Source organism: Zosterops lateralis (genome assembly GCF_965231275.1).
Source record: "Zosterops lateralis genome assembly, chromosome: 4".
In the NCBI taxonomy this organism is placed as follows: Eukaryota; Metazoa; Chordata; class Aves; order Passeriformes; family Zosteropidae; genus Zosterops; species Zosterops lateralis.
The window spans coordinates 21353142-21370484 of record NC_139765.1 but is presented as its reverse complement, the minus strand read 5'-3'; the positions used below and the strand labels follow the sequence as shown (position 1 = coordinate 21370484).

The window sequence follows — 17343 nt, the reverse complement described above, 5'->3', positions numbered from 1 at the left end:
TGTCTTCTCAGGTGCTTTTTAAGTTACAGCAAGATGCAGGAAATTGTCTGCCAACACCTTAGGGCATAGCCAGTTCAATTCTGTCTTTTGTGGGTCCGGATCTTGCGTCAGTTTGTCTCGGCTGGGGACTTTGGGTGCCGATTAGGTCCTGGCTCACAGCAAGGCTTCATGGGCATCTCAGTGATTTCCATGGGGGTGGTGACAGCAGCAGACGCCAGCAGGAAGTAGGAAGGGGAGCAGATGGAGAGCATGCAGCAGGGGAGCAGTGGAGGCTGACTCAAGGGGAGGTAAGGGATCTTAGGGGTTTTGAAAAAGGGGCATACAATTCAAGAGGTGAAAAACTGGGGCCTGGGGTACAACATACAACTCGAGGAGTGAGAAACCACAGTCTGGGGTACAAACCATTCAGAATATTGATACATCTATCATACAGCAACCAAGAGGACACAATTACCAGTTCTTAACACTTTAAACCTTCAACATGTAGCCAGGAGTCTTTAATTTTATTCACCTCATATGTCATGGTAGCTGTAGGGTTTCAGTTGATAATATTACTTTTATTAGCATGCCAATTGAACTTTTTCACCTGTAAACTTAGGAATTTTTATACCTCCAAGTCATTTATATTACTCATGTAGCAGAACAATTTTAAATATTCTTATCCAATATCTCTTAACCTCACAGATGGCAATAAAACCTAAACAGAAAATCCAGCATGTTATAAGAAAAAAAACCCTAGAAAAAATACACAAAACGCGTAGATCCAATTCATTAATCTTTATTAGTGGCACTTAAACAATATTATTGAGCTACTGTGGTAAAATATTAATGAGGATTGAGGTATTGCTTAGATGAAATTTTCACTGCAGTTAGGCTCTAGCTACTTTTCTTAACTTTCCCATTGACTTGCTGGGTAATGAATTTTCCTTAAACTCCTAAATTTTTTACCTTAAAGACCCAAGGAAGCCCAAAGATATTTAAATATTATGACAGTTAATTTAAAGATCTGAGTACCTTTATATCAGGATATGTTACAGGAATGTTGGAAATGCTAAAAGATTTGAGACCTTCAAAGGAGGGTGTCGTGGTTTGAAAGCAAAACGAGTGAGAGGCTCCAAGTCAGAGATACAATTTAATAAGAAGAAAGGTAAAAAAGGTAAAAAAAATAAATGTAATAACACAAAGGACCACTGACAGAGTCAGAATACAACCTGAGCAGGATGGTGGAAGCAGTCCAGATGAGGTGGTCTTTCTGAAGCAGTGATCCTGTAGAAAGGTCTGGGAGCTCTGGTCCTCTGGGAATCCAGTAGGTAGGGACTGCTTGCACTGTCCCACATACCAGCTTATATCCAGGTGAGAATGCTTGGCTCCTCCTCCTGGGCAGAGCATCTCACAATGGGATGATGAGTTGTGAAGTGGGTCCTTGATGGCCCATTAAACAGAGATAACTCCTGAAGGGAGTTAACCTGTGAGTCACGGGCAAGGCATTGATGGGCCATTAGCAGAAGACACCCCAAAGGCAAGGGCTTGGGAACAGTAGGGCACTGCCTCACTTGTTTAACAGTTCATGAGGATGGTGATAGAATAAATACTTTGTTTACATCCTACACTGCAACCCAGGACAGAGGGATGAATATAGCTAAAACAATTCTGTTTTAAAAACAATAATGCTAAAGTATTTTAGTATCGAAAGTAGTAAAATATTCTCCCACAGAACTGTTGTAGTGTTTCACAGTTTTTCAACTGATAAACCCCTGTGTTCGTTTCTGTTCAAAAGCCAGTTTCCCCCCTGAATTCTTTCATGTAATTATTTGCTAGCATCACTTTAAGTATTAGAGGAATGACACATACAGTGTTTGATCATATCATGGAATATAGCTTTGAAGATAACAAAAAAACCCCTCAGCTTGTATTGCACATTCAATATTGCTTCTTCCTAAGTGTTTTTAGATGCTAAGAAGACATGAGTCAACCTTTACAATTTTGCTTTACTGCATAGAACTGGTTTATAATATTCATCTGTAAAGGTCTTTAAATGGATTCTTGTCTGTATGTGTATAATTGATAAAGTCTTCTCAATGGTTACAATATTCAAGGACCTCTACCTTGATTGGTTACAAACTACTCCAGGCATCTGTTTATTAGAGTTTATAAACATTTTGTCATCACAGTGTGTGTGTTTGGAAGTCATTGAAATACAGCAGACACATTCTGCCCGAATCAGACTCAGAATTCCAAAAGCTGCATGAAAAGAGCCGGAATTGTGATCAGTATCAAGTAATGGTTGGCACTCTCATCCAACAGATCTGTGCATTTCCAGTAATGTCTCCAGCAGTAGTACCAATCCTATGATTTTCTCAGAAGCCGTGAGGAGGTGACATTTTATTTCAAGTTCAGTTCTTGAAGTTCTAATAGAACTTCAGCATTCAAACTTAATCAAAAAGGAGAAGTTCAGGTTTTTATAGTTGCAAATATAATTTGAGATACAAGCTTTCAAAGGTTTCTGATCTGAAGGTGCTGTTTCAGAAAATGAGCAGTCCCTTCTTCCCCCACTCTGCTGTTGGGAATTCTCTTCAGTTCTGAGACACACAAGGCTGACACGCTGCTAATGCATATTGTTGAAATGGCCACTTAGGCAGAAAGAAGACATATTACCTTAGTTTAAGAGACATTATACAGGAACACCATTTTCTTTAGCATATTTTTCACTCTAGTGTACTTTTTAGCAGTCTTTAACCCTGCTATCCAATTATCTACAGCTTCACTTTCGTTAAAGTCTTTGGCTGCAGAGATGACATAATTTTAAGGTCAGCCATATCAATAAATATTAACTGGCATCTTTAATCATTCAAAGTCTGTTTAAAAAAGTATTCTTCCAAATGCTGTATGTGAGCTAGAAACTAACAAATCTCTCAAGTTTTCAAATGTGAAACGTTTTTTCCATAAGAGAGTACGTAAAGTTTACAAAATACAAACCATTAACATCTGTATTAGCATTTAATCAAGTTGAACCTTTCAGGAATAAATGTATTTTCTTTTTAAAAGAATATTTCATTTTAGGGAAATTGAATCAAGTGTAGATGATTTTGCATGATGCCATTGAAATGCAAAGCCAGTGAGTATGCATTTTGGAGGTAATGCATATTACTGACACAAGCCTTTTCACTTTTCTTTCTGCTTCTACAGGTTTTTGTTTTTTGTTAGATAAATAGTTTAAAAAGTTGTGCCCAAAGAATCAACCACTCAGAACATGATTTACCCTGTAACTACAAAACTACATCTAAATGTCCGCAAATGTCCGAAGACTGTAAAGGACATTTTTAGTGTGTTACAGAAGAGACATTTCAACAGCCTTACTGTTGAAATTTCCAGGCTTGTCATTCTTAACACACTCAAAGCATGCATTTGAGTTGGTTTTGCTTTATGTACCAGAGCACTTTCTAATAACTGAATGGATTTTAAGTGTCTCTTAGTAGCATGGTATAAAAAATATAGTTACTACAAGGTATACCTCGACATTTCCATTAAACAAGGCAAACAAAATGGGTCTTACAACTTTGAATCTTTTGTGACAAATAAGGAGAAATATTTGAAAGCTTAACTTCAGAATTTCCAAGATCAAATCTTAAGTTGCCTGTAAAATATGTGCAGCACGTATTTTCCAAGGAATTAGTGGTGAAAAATACTCTAATTTTCTATCATTTGTGTATGCCAAAGTTATCCTTGGTACTGTGTTCTGCAAATGATGAGATCTTATAAAAATTTGGACCATTTGATTTGTTCACAGTCTCTAAATTTTCATATATTCTCAATGGAGTTGCATTGAGAATTACATTAGAAATAAAGGATTTACCTTATTTTTCAGCTCTGTAATAATATGTAATCACTGCATGTATTTTATATATCCATGTGTCTCATTTACAGCAGCCAAAAAAACTAAAGACATCCAAGCCCTTTTTGGTCTTTTTAAAAAAATCTTTTTTATCAATCAAAAAAGCAGTTAACATAAGCTTGGCAATAAAAAAGACCTGTCCTACCAAACTGTGTCCTCATAGCTGTGGGTGAATCTTGGAAAAACAATATTATTTAATTTGTTGTCAAAATCAACCTGTCTGAACCACATTAGCTAATAATAATTATAAAAAACTTCTGGACAACTTTTCTTGCCCTTCAAATATTTTTGCATCTCTTAGCAACAAAAAAAAGTTCCATAAAGTTTTATTTTTAGAATTGTGCTAGAGTTGTTTTCCTAACCATTATATTTTCATGCTGTCTCACTGATAGGTTCCCATGAGCAAGTGAGAAAGCTCCTCTGCTTTTAAAGTGCAGTGATCTATTGTGGTTACTGCACTCTATTGCAATACATATTGAGGTACAGCTCATCTTGTTAGTGAAGCATTGGCCTTGAGGTCAGTATCATGATCCCAATGTTTGTACAGTTGTAACTGAATTGACCTAGTTTAGTTTATGATCATTTTATCTGCTGTTTAATCTGCAGTTTACATTGCCCTTAGATTCAAAATATTGTGTCCCTTTGTCCTGTAGGGTTATGATAAAAAAGATAATTCTCGCGATACAAGAATAGAGTTGTCTTGATTTGGAAAGACAGTTGTCTGCTAAGGAAGGCAGGAGCCTCCCTTGGGATGGAGAATGTAAACCCCCTCCCTCCAAATTATTATAATTTTGAAATTAAGAGGCTCTCAGGCAAATATATGGGAATAGGAATAACAGTTCTTTACTACGAAAATTAAAATAAAAATGTAGTAGCGCAGAAAAATGGCAAACAAACAAACAAAAAAAAAGGCTGACAGAGTCAGAACACAGCCTGACACCCTGTTGGTAAGGGTGTTGGTAACAGTCCAGTCCAGTCCTCCTGGAGTGACAGATGTGGTTCTGTTGGAGCAGAGATGATCCAGTAAGAGGGTGTAGTTTTCTCTGAAGGTCCAGTGGTGGTGAGATGGGGCCAGTCTTCCTCTGAGAATCTAATTGAAACAGGCTGTCCTGGTATTCTGAATCTCAGATTTTATCCAGATAGGAATGCTTGGCTCCTCACACTGGGTGGAGAAGTTTTATCAGTCATGCAGTGAGACTCAATGGCCCATTAACAGAAGATATGCCCCTGGAAGGAGGATGGGTTGTAAGAACCCTGCCCCACTGGGTTTTAACAGATGGGCCATTAACATAAGATTCCCACCCTCTCTGCTGCCCCCACACCCCCACCCCCACCCCGGAGTTTTGATGGATGGGTCATGGAAGAGATAAAGAACACTGCCCCACCTGGTTTTAACAGATATTAACAGAATACATGGATACGTATTCTATTAATAGAATAATGTAACCCTGGGTTACATTTTGCATTGCAACCCGAGAAAAGAGGATCTGTAAGTAACAAACCCAACATTTTAACCATGAGTGTTATAATGCAAAAGGCATTGCCTGAGAGACTATCTTGATCTGCAGGCCAAGAGTTGGGAAGGGCTTGGCCCCTGTGGAACAGACAGGCTGCATCTGTGTTGCATAACATCCTCTGCTATGATCCCAAGAGATTGCTATTTTTCTATCTTTATATGATCCACAAAAACTGCCACAGTTCACCCAAGTTGTATCATGATGCAGAGGATATGTTGTATTTCTTGAGGCATTGCAGGATGGCAGTTCCCAAAGGCAGCAAACCTGCTAAGGCAGTATTGGGAGAGTGCTACAGTGTACAGGGAGCAGTCTTACCTATGCTATCTGTAGGCAATAGCTTCTGTGGTAAATCTTGTTCAAAAATTCCCTGGCTTCTGTCAGAAGAACCTACCTGTCTCTCTCTGAAAGGAAGCCCAGGAGCTAAGAGATACATGGAGAACCTCAGCAAAACACAGATCTGGAACAAGCAGGAGAGCAAAGTTATTAAAATATTGGTAGGCATGAAATTATTTTAACTGCATCTCCATTGCTTAGACTAACTTTTTAAAAATGTAGTTCAAATGTATTGTTTTGGCTTTGGTATCAGTTGAAGTTATATATTTTTATATATGTGTGTTTGTAGGTTTTTTGTATAAAGACATAGTTAAAAATTTCTTGGTTTTAAACTATAAAGAGCTAATATGCAGAATGTTCCAGGAATCAAACTTCAATATAGAAAGCTGAAGAGTCTTTTGGAATTTCCTTTGCAGGTGTGAATATTCATAATAAAACTTCATCATTTCTGCTTGATTGTTTCACTTGGGTGAAATATTTTCGTCCCATCGACAGCAATCTCAGACTAGCGAGAAAGGATCTCTTTCACCTAAACTCTTTTCTGAGACTCTTACCCAGTCTTTGTCCTGCTCTCATGAAACTCGCTGTTGAAGTCCTAGAGGGTAGCTTGACTTCTGATCTTATCAATGATTGCCAGACACCGAAAGAGTCAAATTGTCCTAAAAGATACTAGAATATAGAAGCAGTTAGAAAGGAGAGTAAGAGGTTGTTCATCCTCTCTCATTCTCCCCCCTTATCTCCACTAGCTAGTGCAAAGCATGCGTTTGTTTTATATAACATGGCCATCCATGCCTGTACGTTCCTGTACATCCTTTCATTATCCTCAATATCATCATTATCCTCTTTTCCTTTTGTTAGAAGAGGTCTGGCAACCTCCCCTTTGCCCTGAAAGTTACAAACTATAATCAAATTTAATCTAGAATTGTTAATTACATGCATTTGAATAAGGTATTCTTTTCAGTGGATTAATTTTCTTTATGAGAGACTTAGTAAATATTTTATATTTATTATTTCCACACCTTTGTCAAATTGCAGAATTACAGTAACTTCTGAAAACAATGGTGATGATAATGAGATCAGTAGAAATTACAAACAGTGAACTTTTCATGCAGAGATTTAATGAAATATGTAGTGAAAATCGTTGCAATTTCAGGAAATTGAGAGAACATAGGAACCCAGCCCACTGCCCTTTTTCTCCAAGCAAACCACTCTCCCTCAGACAGAAGTTTTTAAATGGAGAATAAAGACCTCTCAAAATGATGCACTGGTTTGAAAGAGCATTATTTATTCGGCTTTTGTACAGAGGATTGGACTAGATGACCTCTAGCGGACTCTTCCAACCTGAACTTTTCTATGACTCTACTGAAATCCTAACTCTGCACATGGAGAATTTGGATTCCTTAGAAAGTGTTTTTTGCCAGCATCTCCTCTTGAGGCTGGTTTCTACAGCTTTGTTTAGCTTTCATAACACCTTTTATAGTCCTTTTGTAATTAAAACTCGTGCCGTTGTCTAATACTCACGTAAATCTGTGTAGTACTAAATAAGAAGCCATGAGGAATCTGTGTTTATAAATTATAGTTTATCACACCCTCTCCCAGTGTTCCAATGTTAAAGAATGTGTCCTATGTGAAGTAACCTAAATCCACAGCTGCCTTTCCTACTTAAAAAGTGTCTGACACCAAATTGTTCTGCAAGAGCTTTGCTTCTCTGTCAGGTAAAATTGAGTGGTACCTTTCCCATTAATTTGTAGAGAACCCACTCAGCTTCAGAAAGCCTGCAGAAATATATAGTCCATATAAACCCACTTAGATGGTATAATATTTAAGAAGTAAATACTGGACCTTGAAACACAGGGATTTCAGCAGGAAATTTACATAAAAAGAGTTCCTCACAATTTTTGGTGCTGTTTGATGTTCTGCAGTAGTATCAAAGGACTGTTGAGAATATGTACCAAACTTACCAGTGTGCTTGGTAAAGCAGCACTGTGATTGTAGTGAAAAATTTGTCTTCTGCTTTTGATTATGGTCATATATTTCCACATACCATACTTTTTTTCTTATTTGCTGATTCCTTATTATTTAAATAGAAAATTACCAATAATTTTTGGAATTTTCATTTCAATACTTATTTTATTCTTATGTAAATCTGATAAAAATATTTGTGGGTTTGGTTGTATTTAAGCAATGTATAGTAATGAGGTGAGAACTTTGATGCTTATATGAAAACATTCAATTTTTCATCGAGTTTGAGAGACTTAGTCCATATTTTTTGTGAATTGATGCTGATTGAATTGATCTTATGAAACTGTATTGATTTATACTAGCTAAAATTTTAACCTGGGATTCTCGTGTGTGTTTCAGTATAATTACATGCGTGTTCATTTCATGCATAGCAGAATAACTGTTAGTTGGAATTTTGAGTATTTACATTAAATGGCCACTATTTGTTTTATGACTGGATACAAAAGTGTGGCATCAGGAATCATAGAGTTGCTTTTGGAAGGGACCTCTGAAGATTGCCTAGTTCAACACCTTGCTCAAAGCAAGGTCAACTAAAGGAGGTCTGGAGGCCAGTTGGGTTTTGAATGTCTCCAAGGATGGAGGCTCTGTGTCACTGGGGAGCACAGACCTGGACACAGCATTCCAGTGTTTCTCACCACTGCTGAATAGAGGGGGATGATCCTAAGGAGAGCTTAATCTATTTCAGCTGTTCTGAAATACAGACCAATTCCTCTTTCTGGTCTTCTTTGCTAGTCATTCCTGAAGCACCTGTATCCATCCATTAACTGATTGCTGCAGCCAGGTGTCTCCTGTCACTCAATACCAACTTGCACTATTAAATTTTGACCCATGGGGATCTATGTGCTCCTCAGCTGCTTCCTTCTTAGTGTCAGAATTGAGGAGAGCCCTACCATTTCTCACCTTCTTTTTTTTTTTTTTTTTTTTTTTTTTTTTTTTAATTTAATTTGCTTAATTTAATGCAAATATTTATTAAAGATCAATTTCTAAGTATAAGGCCAGCTTTTATTTTCATCTGACAAGTAAGTAGCTGCTGTAAATATGTAAGCATGTTAAAAATTCCCATGTTAAAACAGTTCAAGATCTGTGCAGTAAAAGAAAAGGGGGTTTTGTTGTGCTTTTAAAAAAATTTTATAGTAGGACTTTGCTTCATAGAGTGATTTTTTTTTTTGTCAGGGAGGAACATTTCAAGAAATAATTACTCTCTCCTGAGCAAAACTTTCTAATGAATCTTTAATCAATTTCCTTGTTAGAGCAGCTTTATATGTAGTGGATTCTAATGAAGGTAAACACTGCTTTTTGAACAAGCATCCAAGAACTTCAGCTGAGAAGCAAAGTATTAGCATAAAAATTCTGGAGAAGGTTATTATGCACATAGTGCCCTACTCCTGTTATAAAGAATATTTTCCTTTCTGTGTGGTTTATGTGCACAAGGTGAATGGCCAAGCCCATGGCTCGTCTCTATTTGGCTATGAAGTAGAAAGATGCTGTGGTGTAGAGGTGGGAAGAGCAGTGGTGCACCAATAAACTGATATTTTCTTCGAGGTTAGAACAGATAGTATGTTGCCATTTTTTTTTATTTTATTTTATTTATTTTTTTTATTGCCTTCTTCCACTACTTTAGGTAGAGATGCTTGTATTTGGAAAGGTGTGGAGCTTTGTCCTCTTTATAAGTCTGAAATTCTTACATGTAATAATGCTGTGGCCTGACTGTAGACTGTAATTCTGAAGGAGAGATGCTTTTCTGTTGAAATATCCTGTATCACAGGTATGTGATACTTATGGCTGGTCATGGTCTCCAGTATGTTCATTATTCAGTGGCATTGAGATCTCGAATTCTAAGGTACTCTTAGTATGTGTACCTAGGGTCATTAAAATTCTGCCATATACAAACCAAGCCAGGCTCTGTTTCACTTTCTTTGAATTGTGCTGAGTCCTTAGATAAGTTGAGGAGTCAGGAAATACTGATGCTGTATGTCCATATAGCTGAGAAAGTAGAATAAAGATGGGGTTTGGACAACTCCTTGAGAAAACAGGTCAGTAGCTGCTTTAAAAGTAAGTATATTTATTTGGTTGCAAGTGAAATGTTACAGGCAAAGTTGATCTTTCTCTCATGATTGTATTTTGTTGCTTCTCTCTTTTCTCAACTGATTGCATTTTATTTTCCCTCATATTAACAGCGACATTTGGAAGCTTAGGAAAGGATTCTTGTCCTGTTGGTCTTACATTGTTTTATTCCTTAATAATAATTTTGGAATTTGCATGTTTTCATTCTTCTGAATGAAAGTGTAGGCTTGAAAGGAAAAAAAAAAAAGCCATTAAAACTGTGTGTGTGTGTGTATATATATATGTACATACATAAAGGAGTACATGGAAATGAAAACATGAAAATGTGAAAGCATGTTATTTATTTGCTTCTATCTGTCTGTGACTACTGTCAGGAGAGATTCAATTCCTGTGGTGGTGTTGCTTACAGCTGGAACCTTCTAGGAAACTTTGATTAACAGGGCACTAATAGAATTTTCCTTAAGCCACAGCACATGCTAAGTGAAGATATAAAATATGTCAATCCTGTGTGCTGTCGGAGCAGTTAGCACAGTTCCGAGGCAGAACTCATTTGTGCTGTCAACTTACTGGCTATTTTCTTTCTTACAGATAGGACTGCTTCCTTGTAACTAGTTGACAAAGTACATTTGGTAGCATTTGGAAACTCTGCTGTAATCTTTCACTATAAAATGGCTTCACAGAACTTGTGAAGTGGATGCTGAGTTTGAGTATAATCATAATCCTTCCTTAAAGTCATGATACTATAGGATTAAGAAGTCTAATTTTGGGGTGAGGTTCTCCAGTGCCAAGGAAATTCAGAGTGTGGGAACAAAAGGAGCCTTAGATTTGTTTCTGTAGTAAATTCTTCTGGGTAGAAGAAGAAGAGGTTGATGAGAGATGGCATTTTCTTTAAAAATGCTGTTCTTGTTCTAAAGATGTGAGAAGTAGAATACATTAACTATCCTGGTTTTGACTAGAATAGAGTTAGTTTTCTTCTTAATAGCTGGAACAATGCTGTTTTGGATTTAGCATAAGAATAATGTTGATAATACCCTGATATTTTGGTTGTTGCTAAGTCATACGTATTAAAAAAAACAAAGGATTTTTCAGTTTCCTATGCTCTGCCAATGAGGAGCTGCACAAGAAGCCAGGAGGGAAGCATGGCTAGGACAGCTGACCCAAAGGCCAGAGATATTTCATACCTTATGACAACATGCCCAGTATATAAACTGGTAGAGTTATCTGGAAGGGGCTGACTGCTGCTTGGGAACAGGCTTGGGCATTGGTCAGCAAGTAATGAGCAACTGTATGGTGCATCACTTGCTTTTTCTTGGGTTTTATTCCTCTTTCTTTCTCCTTTTCATTGCAGTTACTGTTGTTATTGTAATAATAATGGTGATGATAATAATACTATTTTACCTCATTTGAATTATTAAGCTGTTCTTGTCTCAACCCATGAGTTTTCCCCTGTTAGGATCCCTATCCCACTGAAGAATGTTGGGGGAGCGAGTGGCTGTGTTGTACTTAGTTGAGCTGTCAGGGGTTAAACAATGAAAATTATTTAATTAAATAAAGATTTACCATTTAATTTTTTTTTCATATGGTGTTTCCTAATCTTGGGTTTACTCTGCACCCTGCATTTATGGTACCAAACTTCTCTTTAATTTTACAATGTCATATTGTAATCAACTCCCATAATATGAAGACTGTAAAGCTGCAAGATAAAATCTGACTGTTAAGGAGTGAACTCATTATAAGTCCTCATTATCAACATTAAAAAAACCCAAAAAAACCCCAAAACAAAACCCTGGAAAAATACTGCATAAGATACTGGTTTTTTACTTTACATTTTTTATATTGTGTGGCAAAAATCAGAAAAATCTCCCATAAGGGATGAATGCCACATTGATACAGAGGCAAGGGAAAAGCTTTACAGTAGAAATTGTTCATTGACTCTGTGACTGCAAGTGTGCAGACAGAGAACAGAGAGACTGCAAGAGCAGAAAGAATTAGAGAACATTAATTTAAAAATGATAACAAAGCCAAGGCAAAGGATTGCTGTACAAACAGTGTTAACTGTATACATTTATTTCCAGTGACTCTAAAAAAAAATGGAAGATTACTGGGAAAAGATTAACTGTAACATATGCAAGGAAATTTTTGAAGCAGTTAGAAAAGCTTTTTATGGTAGAGCAGTTAAATGTAGTTAATTGTGTTTGATTTTTGTATTCATAATTACTTCCATTGTTTCACTGAACTCCTCCTGAAGGTCTGACATAGTCGAGTTCTCATAATGTAATTAAAGAAAACAAATACATAGAAACTGAATACCAATGTGATTAGTGTTGTGTTACATACTTAAATATATGTGCTGTTCATACTGGTTGAGAGCTGCTTCATGCTTAGCTGAGGAGATAATCCACAATTTAAAACAAAGAAACTACTCTGTTAAGTTAGCGTACTATATGTGAAGGTAAGAAAGGTCATTCTGGTCAGGTGAGAAGGTGATGAGTAAGTCATGAGCAAGTCTTTGAAATGAGAATCTCAAATAGTTTTATTTCCCCCTGTGACCCCACACACTGGTACTGTCGAAGCTGGTAGCCTTTTGGAGGACTGTTAGCAGCAGTCAGGAGGGGTTAGCTGGCCCAAGGTTGCAAGCACAGTCTGTGGAGCTGTTTCTGTGCAGTAGGTTTTATGTATCCTGAACTGGTGTGTCCTGGAAGTGTACAGCACCTGACACACTAACAGCAAGACACAATGCATATGATGCACATGCAACTAGCTTTTGTGGGTAGTACTTACTGAATCAGATTTCTAAAATACATTTATATCATGCTCTTGGAGTACAATTGAAGAGCAAGGTAGAGAAATATCCTGCAATGCATGCACTTTTTAGTATCTATGCCACAGGCAGAAAACTGATCATGTCTGGAGGAGTGTAGCTGAGACTGTGTTTGTAACTGCAAACACAAATGCTCCCTTTCACTCTGGGTCTAATTTTTGTCTCCCTTGCTTTGAGATAAACCCAATAAATATCAATAAAGTTGCAGATGCTCGTTGTGGCTCAGTTAGATCTGAGCCACAATTACCAACATTGGGCAACAGATAAGGAGCAACCACTGGCTATTTTTCAATTGGAGTATCACATCTGGATGCTGTGGTTAAATTGGCCAGCTATTCCTTCATCCTTTGTTTTGTTTCTGATATATTTCATGTTGTGTATTTCTGAGTACAGCTGTTTAGTTAACACAGCTGTTCAGACTGAAAACTATCAGGAGGAGTACTGCATGGCTTTGTGCAAATGAAGTGAACTATTTTACTGAAAAGATGAATGTGCCTAGCAATGTCACATCTGAAGTTGCTTCAGTTTTAGCTTGTACCGTGAAACTGCTTTCTAAGAGTTTTTAGGCAGGTGACAGTCTGATTCAGTAGGACTGTGGCATGAGGAGCAGTGAGACTGTAGGAGAATTCTGAAAGGCATTTGCAGACTCATATGGTAGATATGTGCAACTGTGTTTTGTGCTCAGTCCTTGGTCCAGCCAATGTTGTCAATCCCTTTCTTTCTGTGGTGGATGTCAATCTGGCACCTGTTGAAAGGAAAACCAAGTCAAAAGAACTGCAATGTCTTCTTTCAGTTTATTTGACAGCGGTATACTGGGTGATGTTGTTTCTGAGTAAAGCCAGTAATGAATAAATCGTCGAGTTCAAAGCTCTTCCTGTAAGCCAAGGGTCTTCATTACCATTCATGGAAGTTTTATGTAATTGCTTGTGTAAGAGTTGCACATGATGCATTGTCTACTTTGGATAAAAGTACTCAACAGGTGCTGTGATTTTATACACTAAAAATGAATATTTAAGACCCAAGGGATGTTATTCACAACTTTGGGGAGGTGGGAAGATAGTAGAAGCATAATTTAAACTAGTTTATGGTTCTTTTAAAGCACTATTAAAAGAAGTACCTTAACATTTCCTAGGGTGATCCATCATAAACTGATTTGACTGTTACGGATTTTCCCAAATGTTTTTCTAGTTAGATAAAGGGATATGCATGAATGTGCAAAATTATTCGGATGTTTTATCTGAACAATAACGATTTGTAGAAAACTGAATTTGCCACGTTCCTGTCTTTCCTTTGCAGCTGAACTGGGAGTTCAATGTTGTGCCTTATACCTTTTTGATTTGTTAGAGTACTTTACATTCATAGAGCAGAAAGGCTGGATTCCATCCTCCATATCAACCTGTTCAGAAACTTAACTTGCATGCATATTTAAAAGAATATATAAGAAAAATCAAATGATTTCTTAAATATGCCACTCCAGGATGAATGAATCCACTAGCAGCACTATAACTCTAGGCTTTAGAGTCTGTAATGTAGTTGCCCTGGAAACTTGTATCAGCATACTTGTAACAGGGTGATTTCAGAAAAGTAGTGTTGACTCTTATTTTGTTACCTGTAAATTTTACAGATGTCATTGATAGGAGCAGTTTCCAGCCAGTGTGTGTTTCAGTGTAAGATGTGACTATTTGCCAATGACTGTGCTTGGGAGTTTACATTTTCAAAGGTTTATTTTTCTGTGCACAGACTGATATCAGTGGTGCATGCCAGTCCATTTAAGAAAAAAAAATCCTACTTAAAATAAGTGATTCTGTGCACTTTATAATATACATGCTTATAAACACAGAAGCCTGCAAACATGTTTTTTAAGTAGACATGTAAAAGACTCTCTTCAGAGAAGTTGTACAAGCTATATGCTGTGAGGAAAAGAAATGAAATGTAATCATTATCCAAATACAGTGAAGAAAGATAAGAGTTCTCTACGATTTATCTGCCAAATGTGTGTCTCTGTCTAACACAGAGTGACTCTAATAGCACAGTTGTAGTATTAATTCTGCCCACATATTTTGTGCAAAATCTGTGGTGAAGCATTCATGGCCTTGAAAAGCTGACACAATGGAATGCTTTTTATGCTGGCTCTGGACAAATTGTAGTCCATTTTATCAGTTCCAAGGTCAGAGTACTATTATGGCTCTTAAACTGTAGTGTAGTAAAGAGGGCTCTATTGAATGTTCAAGGAACAGCTGTAAGTTTGCCTGATTACTGCAGCCAGGTATCTCCAGCACCAGAGATTTTTGTCTGAACCTATTTCTCTTGTCTACATTCTCATTTTTGCTGTAATTTAATTTCAGAATTGATTTTTACCTGAATATATATGGAGTTGTAGAGTTAGGACACTCTCAAGACACACAGCAGCCATTGTTAACATGTCACTGTAGAAATGCTTTCATGGCTTGTATCAGCTCTGCTGCTAGTTAAAGCACAAGTCAAAGGGCACTGTTATTAAACACCTTGTACTACCAGTCTGTATTTCTTTCCCTATCATTCTTGTAGACCACTTCTATTCTTAGAATTGAAAAGCCCTTTCACACAAAACCTGAAGTAGATTTGCATGGACTTAATACTTCTCTTTCTCTTTCTAACTTGTCTACTACTAGCCTTTCCTTCCCTTTCAGAAAAACCTCCTATCAATATGCAACATTATTTTTATGCTCTGCATGCCAGCACTGGTGTGGGAATACTCATTTTCCTGTGAATAAAAATCATAATATTTTTTTTCTTGGCCCCTCTGAAATGCAGAACAATTATTTCAAATTTGGATCAGATTTTTTTTTTCCTAATAAAAACTATGTTACTCAGCAGAATCCATTTTTTCTCATGGCATACAGTCTAAAGCTCCTGATATCCCCTGTGTGAATAAGGATATTTCCTTGCCCATTTTGTACTTTCTCTTTTCCCCTTTTTCACAGCAGCTCATCAGCACTGCTTTTTGATGTGCAGAGTGGGTAATTTTAGTAACATCCCTCTATCCCCCAAACTTCAGCTTTCCTTTTTTTGGTTCACTCTCTTGAGTTCGTGACCAATAGATCACTGATTCACTGGTGTGACTTCTGCTCTTTGGGAGCAGGTGAAGGAATGTGGGTGGCTTTCTCTTACGTGCCATGGGACCCCAGCACACATGGCTATCAAAGATCTCAGAGTTCCTGTAGAGTAAAATGAGGAAAAAAACGCAAATAAAGCTGACATCTCTTGGTAAGATGGACCTTAGTGTGTATTTAGGTGATATGATGTGCTTCACTGACTTAATGGCTTAATTTGACTTCAAAAACTCGTTTTATTATTAAGTAGTCATGGATAATTTTGAAATGTGTACCACCTTGCAATTGCAGTAGCCCTTTTTTAAGGTCTGTTCTGTTAACTTTTTTTGAACATTGGCATAGTCTATAACTTCCTGTAGAGTGATAAGTTGTTGAAATATTTTTTCCTTTCCTTTTCAGGGAGTAATATGTGGGAGGCTGTGGACTATTTGCTTCCGACATAGGAACAGCATTGGGTTGGGATTCTGCACTCCTGAGAGAATGCTGGGGATCTGCAGAGGGCGACGGAAATTCCTGGCTGCCTCTCTGACCATCCTTTTTGTCCCAGCCATTACGTGGATTTATCTGTTTGCTGGGAGTTTTGAAGGTAGGAGAAGAATATTGGCTGAGGGGGGTGGTGGGGTATTGAATGATTTGTAGCTGGGCAGACAAATGTAGATCAGTCATCATTGATTTTATTTAAATAAATCTTGTTTAGCTTGTATATGAAATAGACAAGGTGCAGATTTCAACAAAGGGTCTTCTTTACCATGTTATCACTGCTGAGGATGCTGACTTAATTACTGGCCACAATTACTTGGTTTTCCACTCATCTTTGAACTTTGAAAAAGTGCAACAACTCCCCCCTGCCCAGTTTACTAATTTTTTCTCTGTATTTTCTAATTTTTAAAAGTTGGTCTATCCTATGCCCTGTAAGATTTTTAACATCTCATTTCAGATATGCTGAACACAGAAAAAGATACTGTATCTTTTCTTATCTGTATAAGATTTCTTTACATAAAAATTGTTTGGATCCCTATCCACCTGACTGTCAGTGGATTGTTTTAGTTGGACTATCTTTCTGTCCCCTTCTTTTTTAGGTTGAAATCCTCCAGTTTATGGGTACATTGGATTGCAACTATGTAATGAGCACTTTTTATAACAAGACTTGAAATAATCACTACTTTGTCTTTTAAATTGGCTGTCTGATGAAGTTTTTTCCTGGCCTTACTGACGTTCAGCAGTAATACTTCAGTTAAGTGAGGTTCAAAGATTCTGGCTCTCCTGATTTTTGCTACTTTGTAGCTTTTTTTGTTTGCTTGCTTTCTTTATTGTGGAGGTAAAGCATTTTATGTCCCCCAATAGGTATGTTACTTTGGCAAGAGTAAAAAAATATCATTCAGCCTTTGTAGTTGCCTTAGCATGAGGAAAGGTGTTACAATCTTTCAAACTTTTCAGTCACTAGTTTAAAGTCTGATAATTAAAAAAAAAAAAAAGGGCATTGTTTAAACTATCAAGTTTTTCATGTATCCTTGGCTGACAAATCTGTGCTGTGTTTGGAAACAAAAGGGGTTTCCATGTTACCTTACAAGTAAGAACACGTGAAGATTTTCAGCGTGTGTT

General features: G+C 37.1%; 1 protein-coding gene across 4 annotated transcripts in view; it reads left to right on the top strand.

Annotated features, from left to right (window-relative positions):
- The window catches only part of LARGE1 (LARGE xylosyl- and glucuronyltransferase 1), a 306219-nt gene that overhangs the window by 70225 nt on the left and 218651 nt on the right, over positions 1 to 17343 (top strand). For all 4 annotated transcript variants that reach the window (XM_083859500.1, XM_083859501.1, XM_083859498.1 and 1 more), the window contains one exon: positions 16141 to 16327. In XM_083859500.1, coding sequence (XP_083715626.1) covers positions 16222 to 16327 — 106 coding nt within the window. In that variant the 5' untranslated portion in view covers positions 16141 to 16221. The remainder of the gene's footprint in view (positions 1 to 16140; positions 16328 to 17343) is intronic.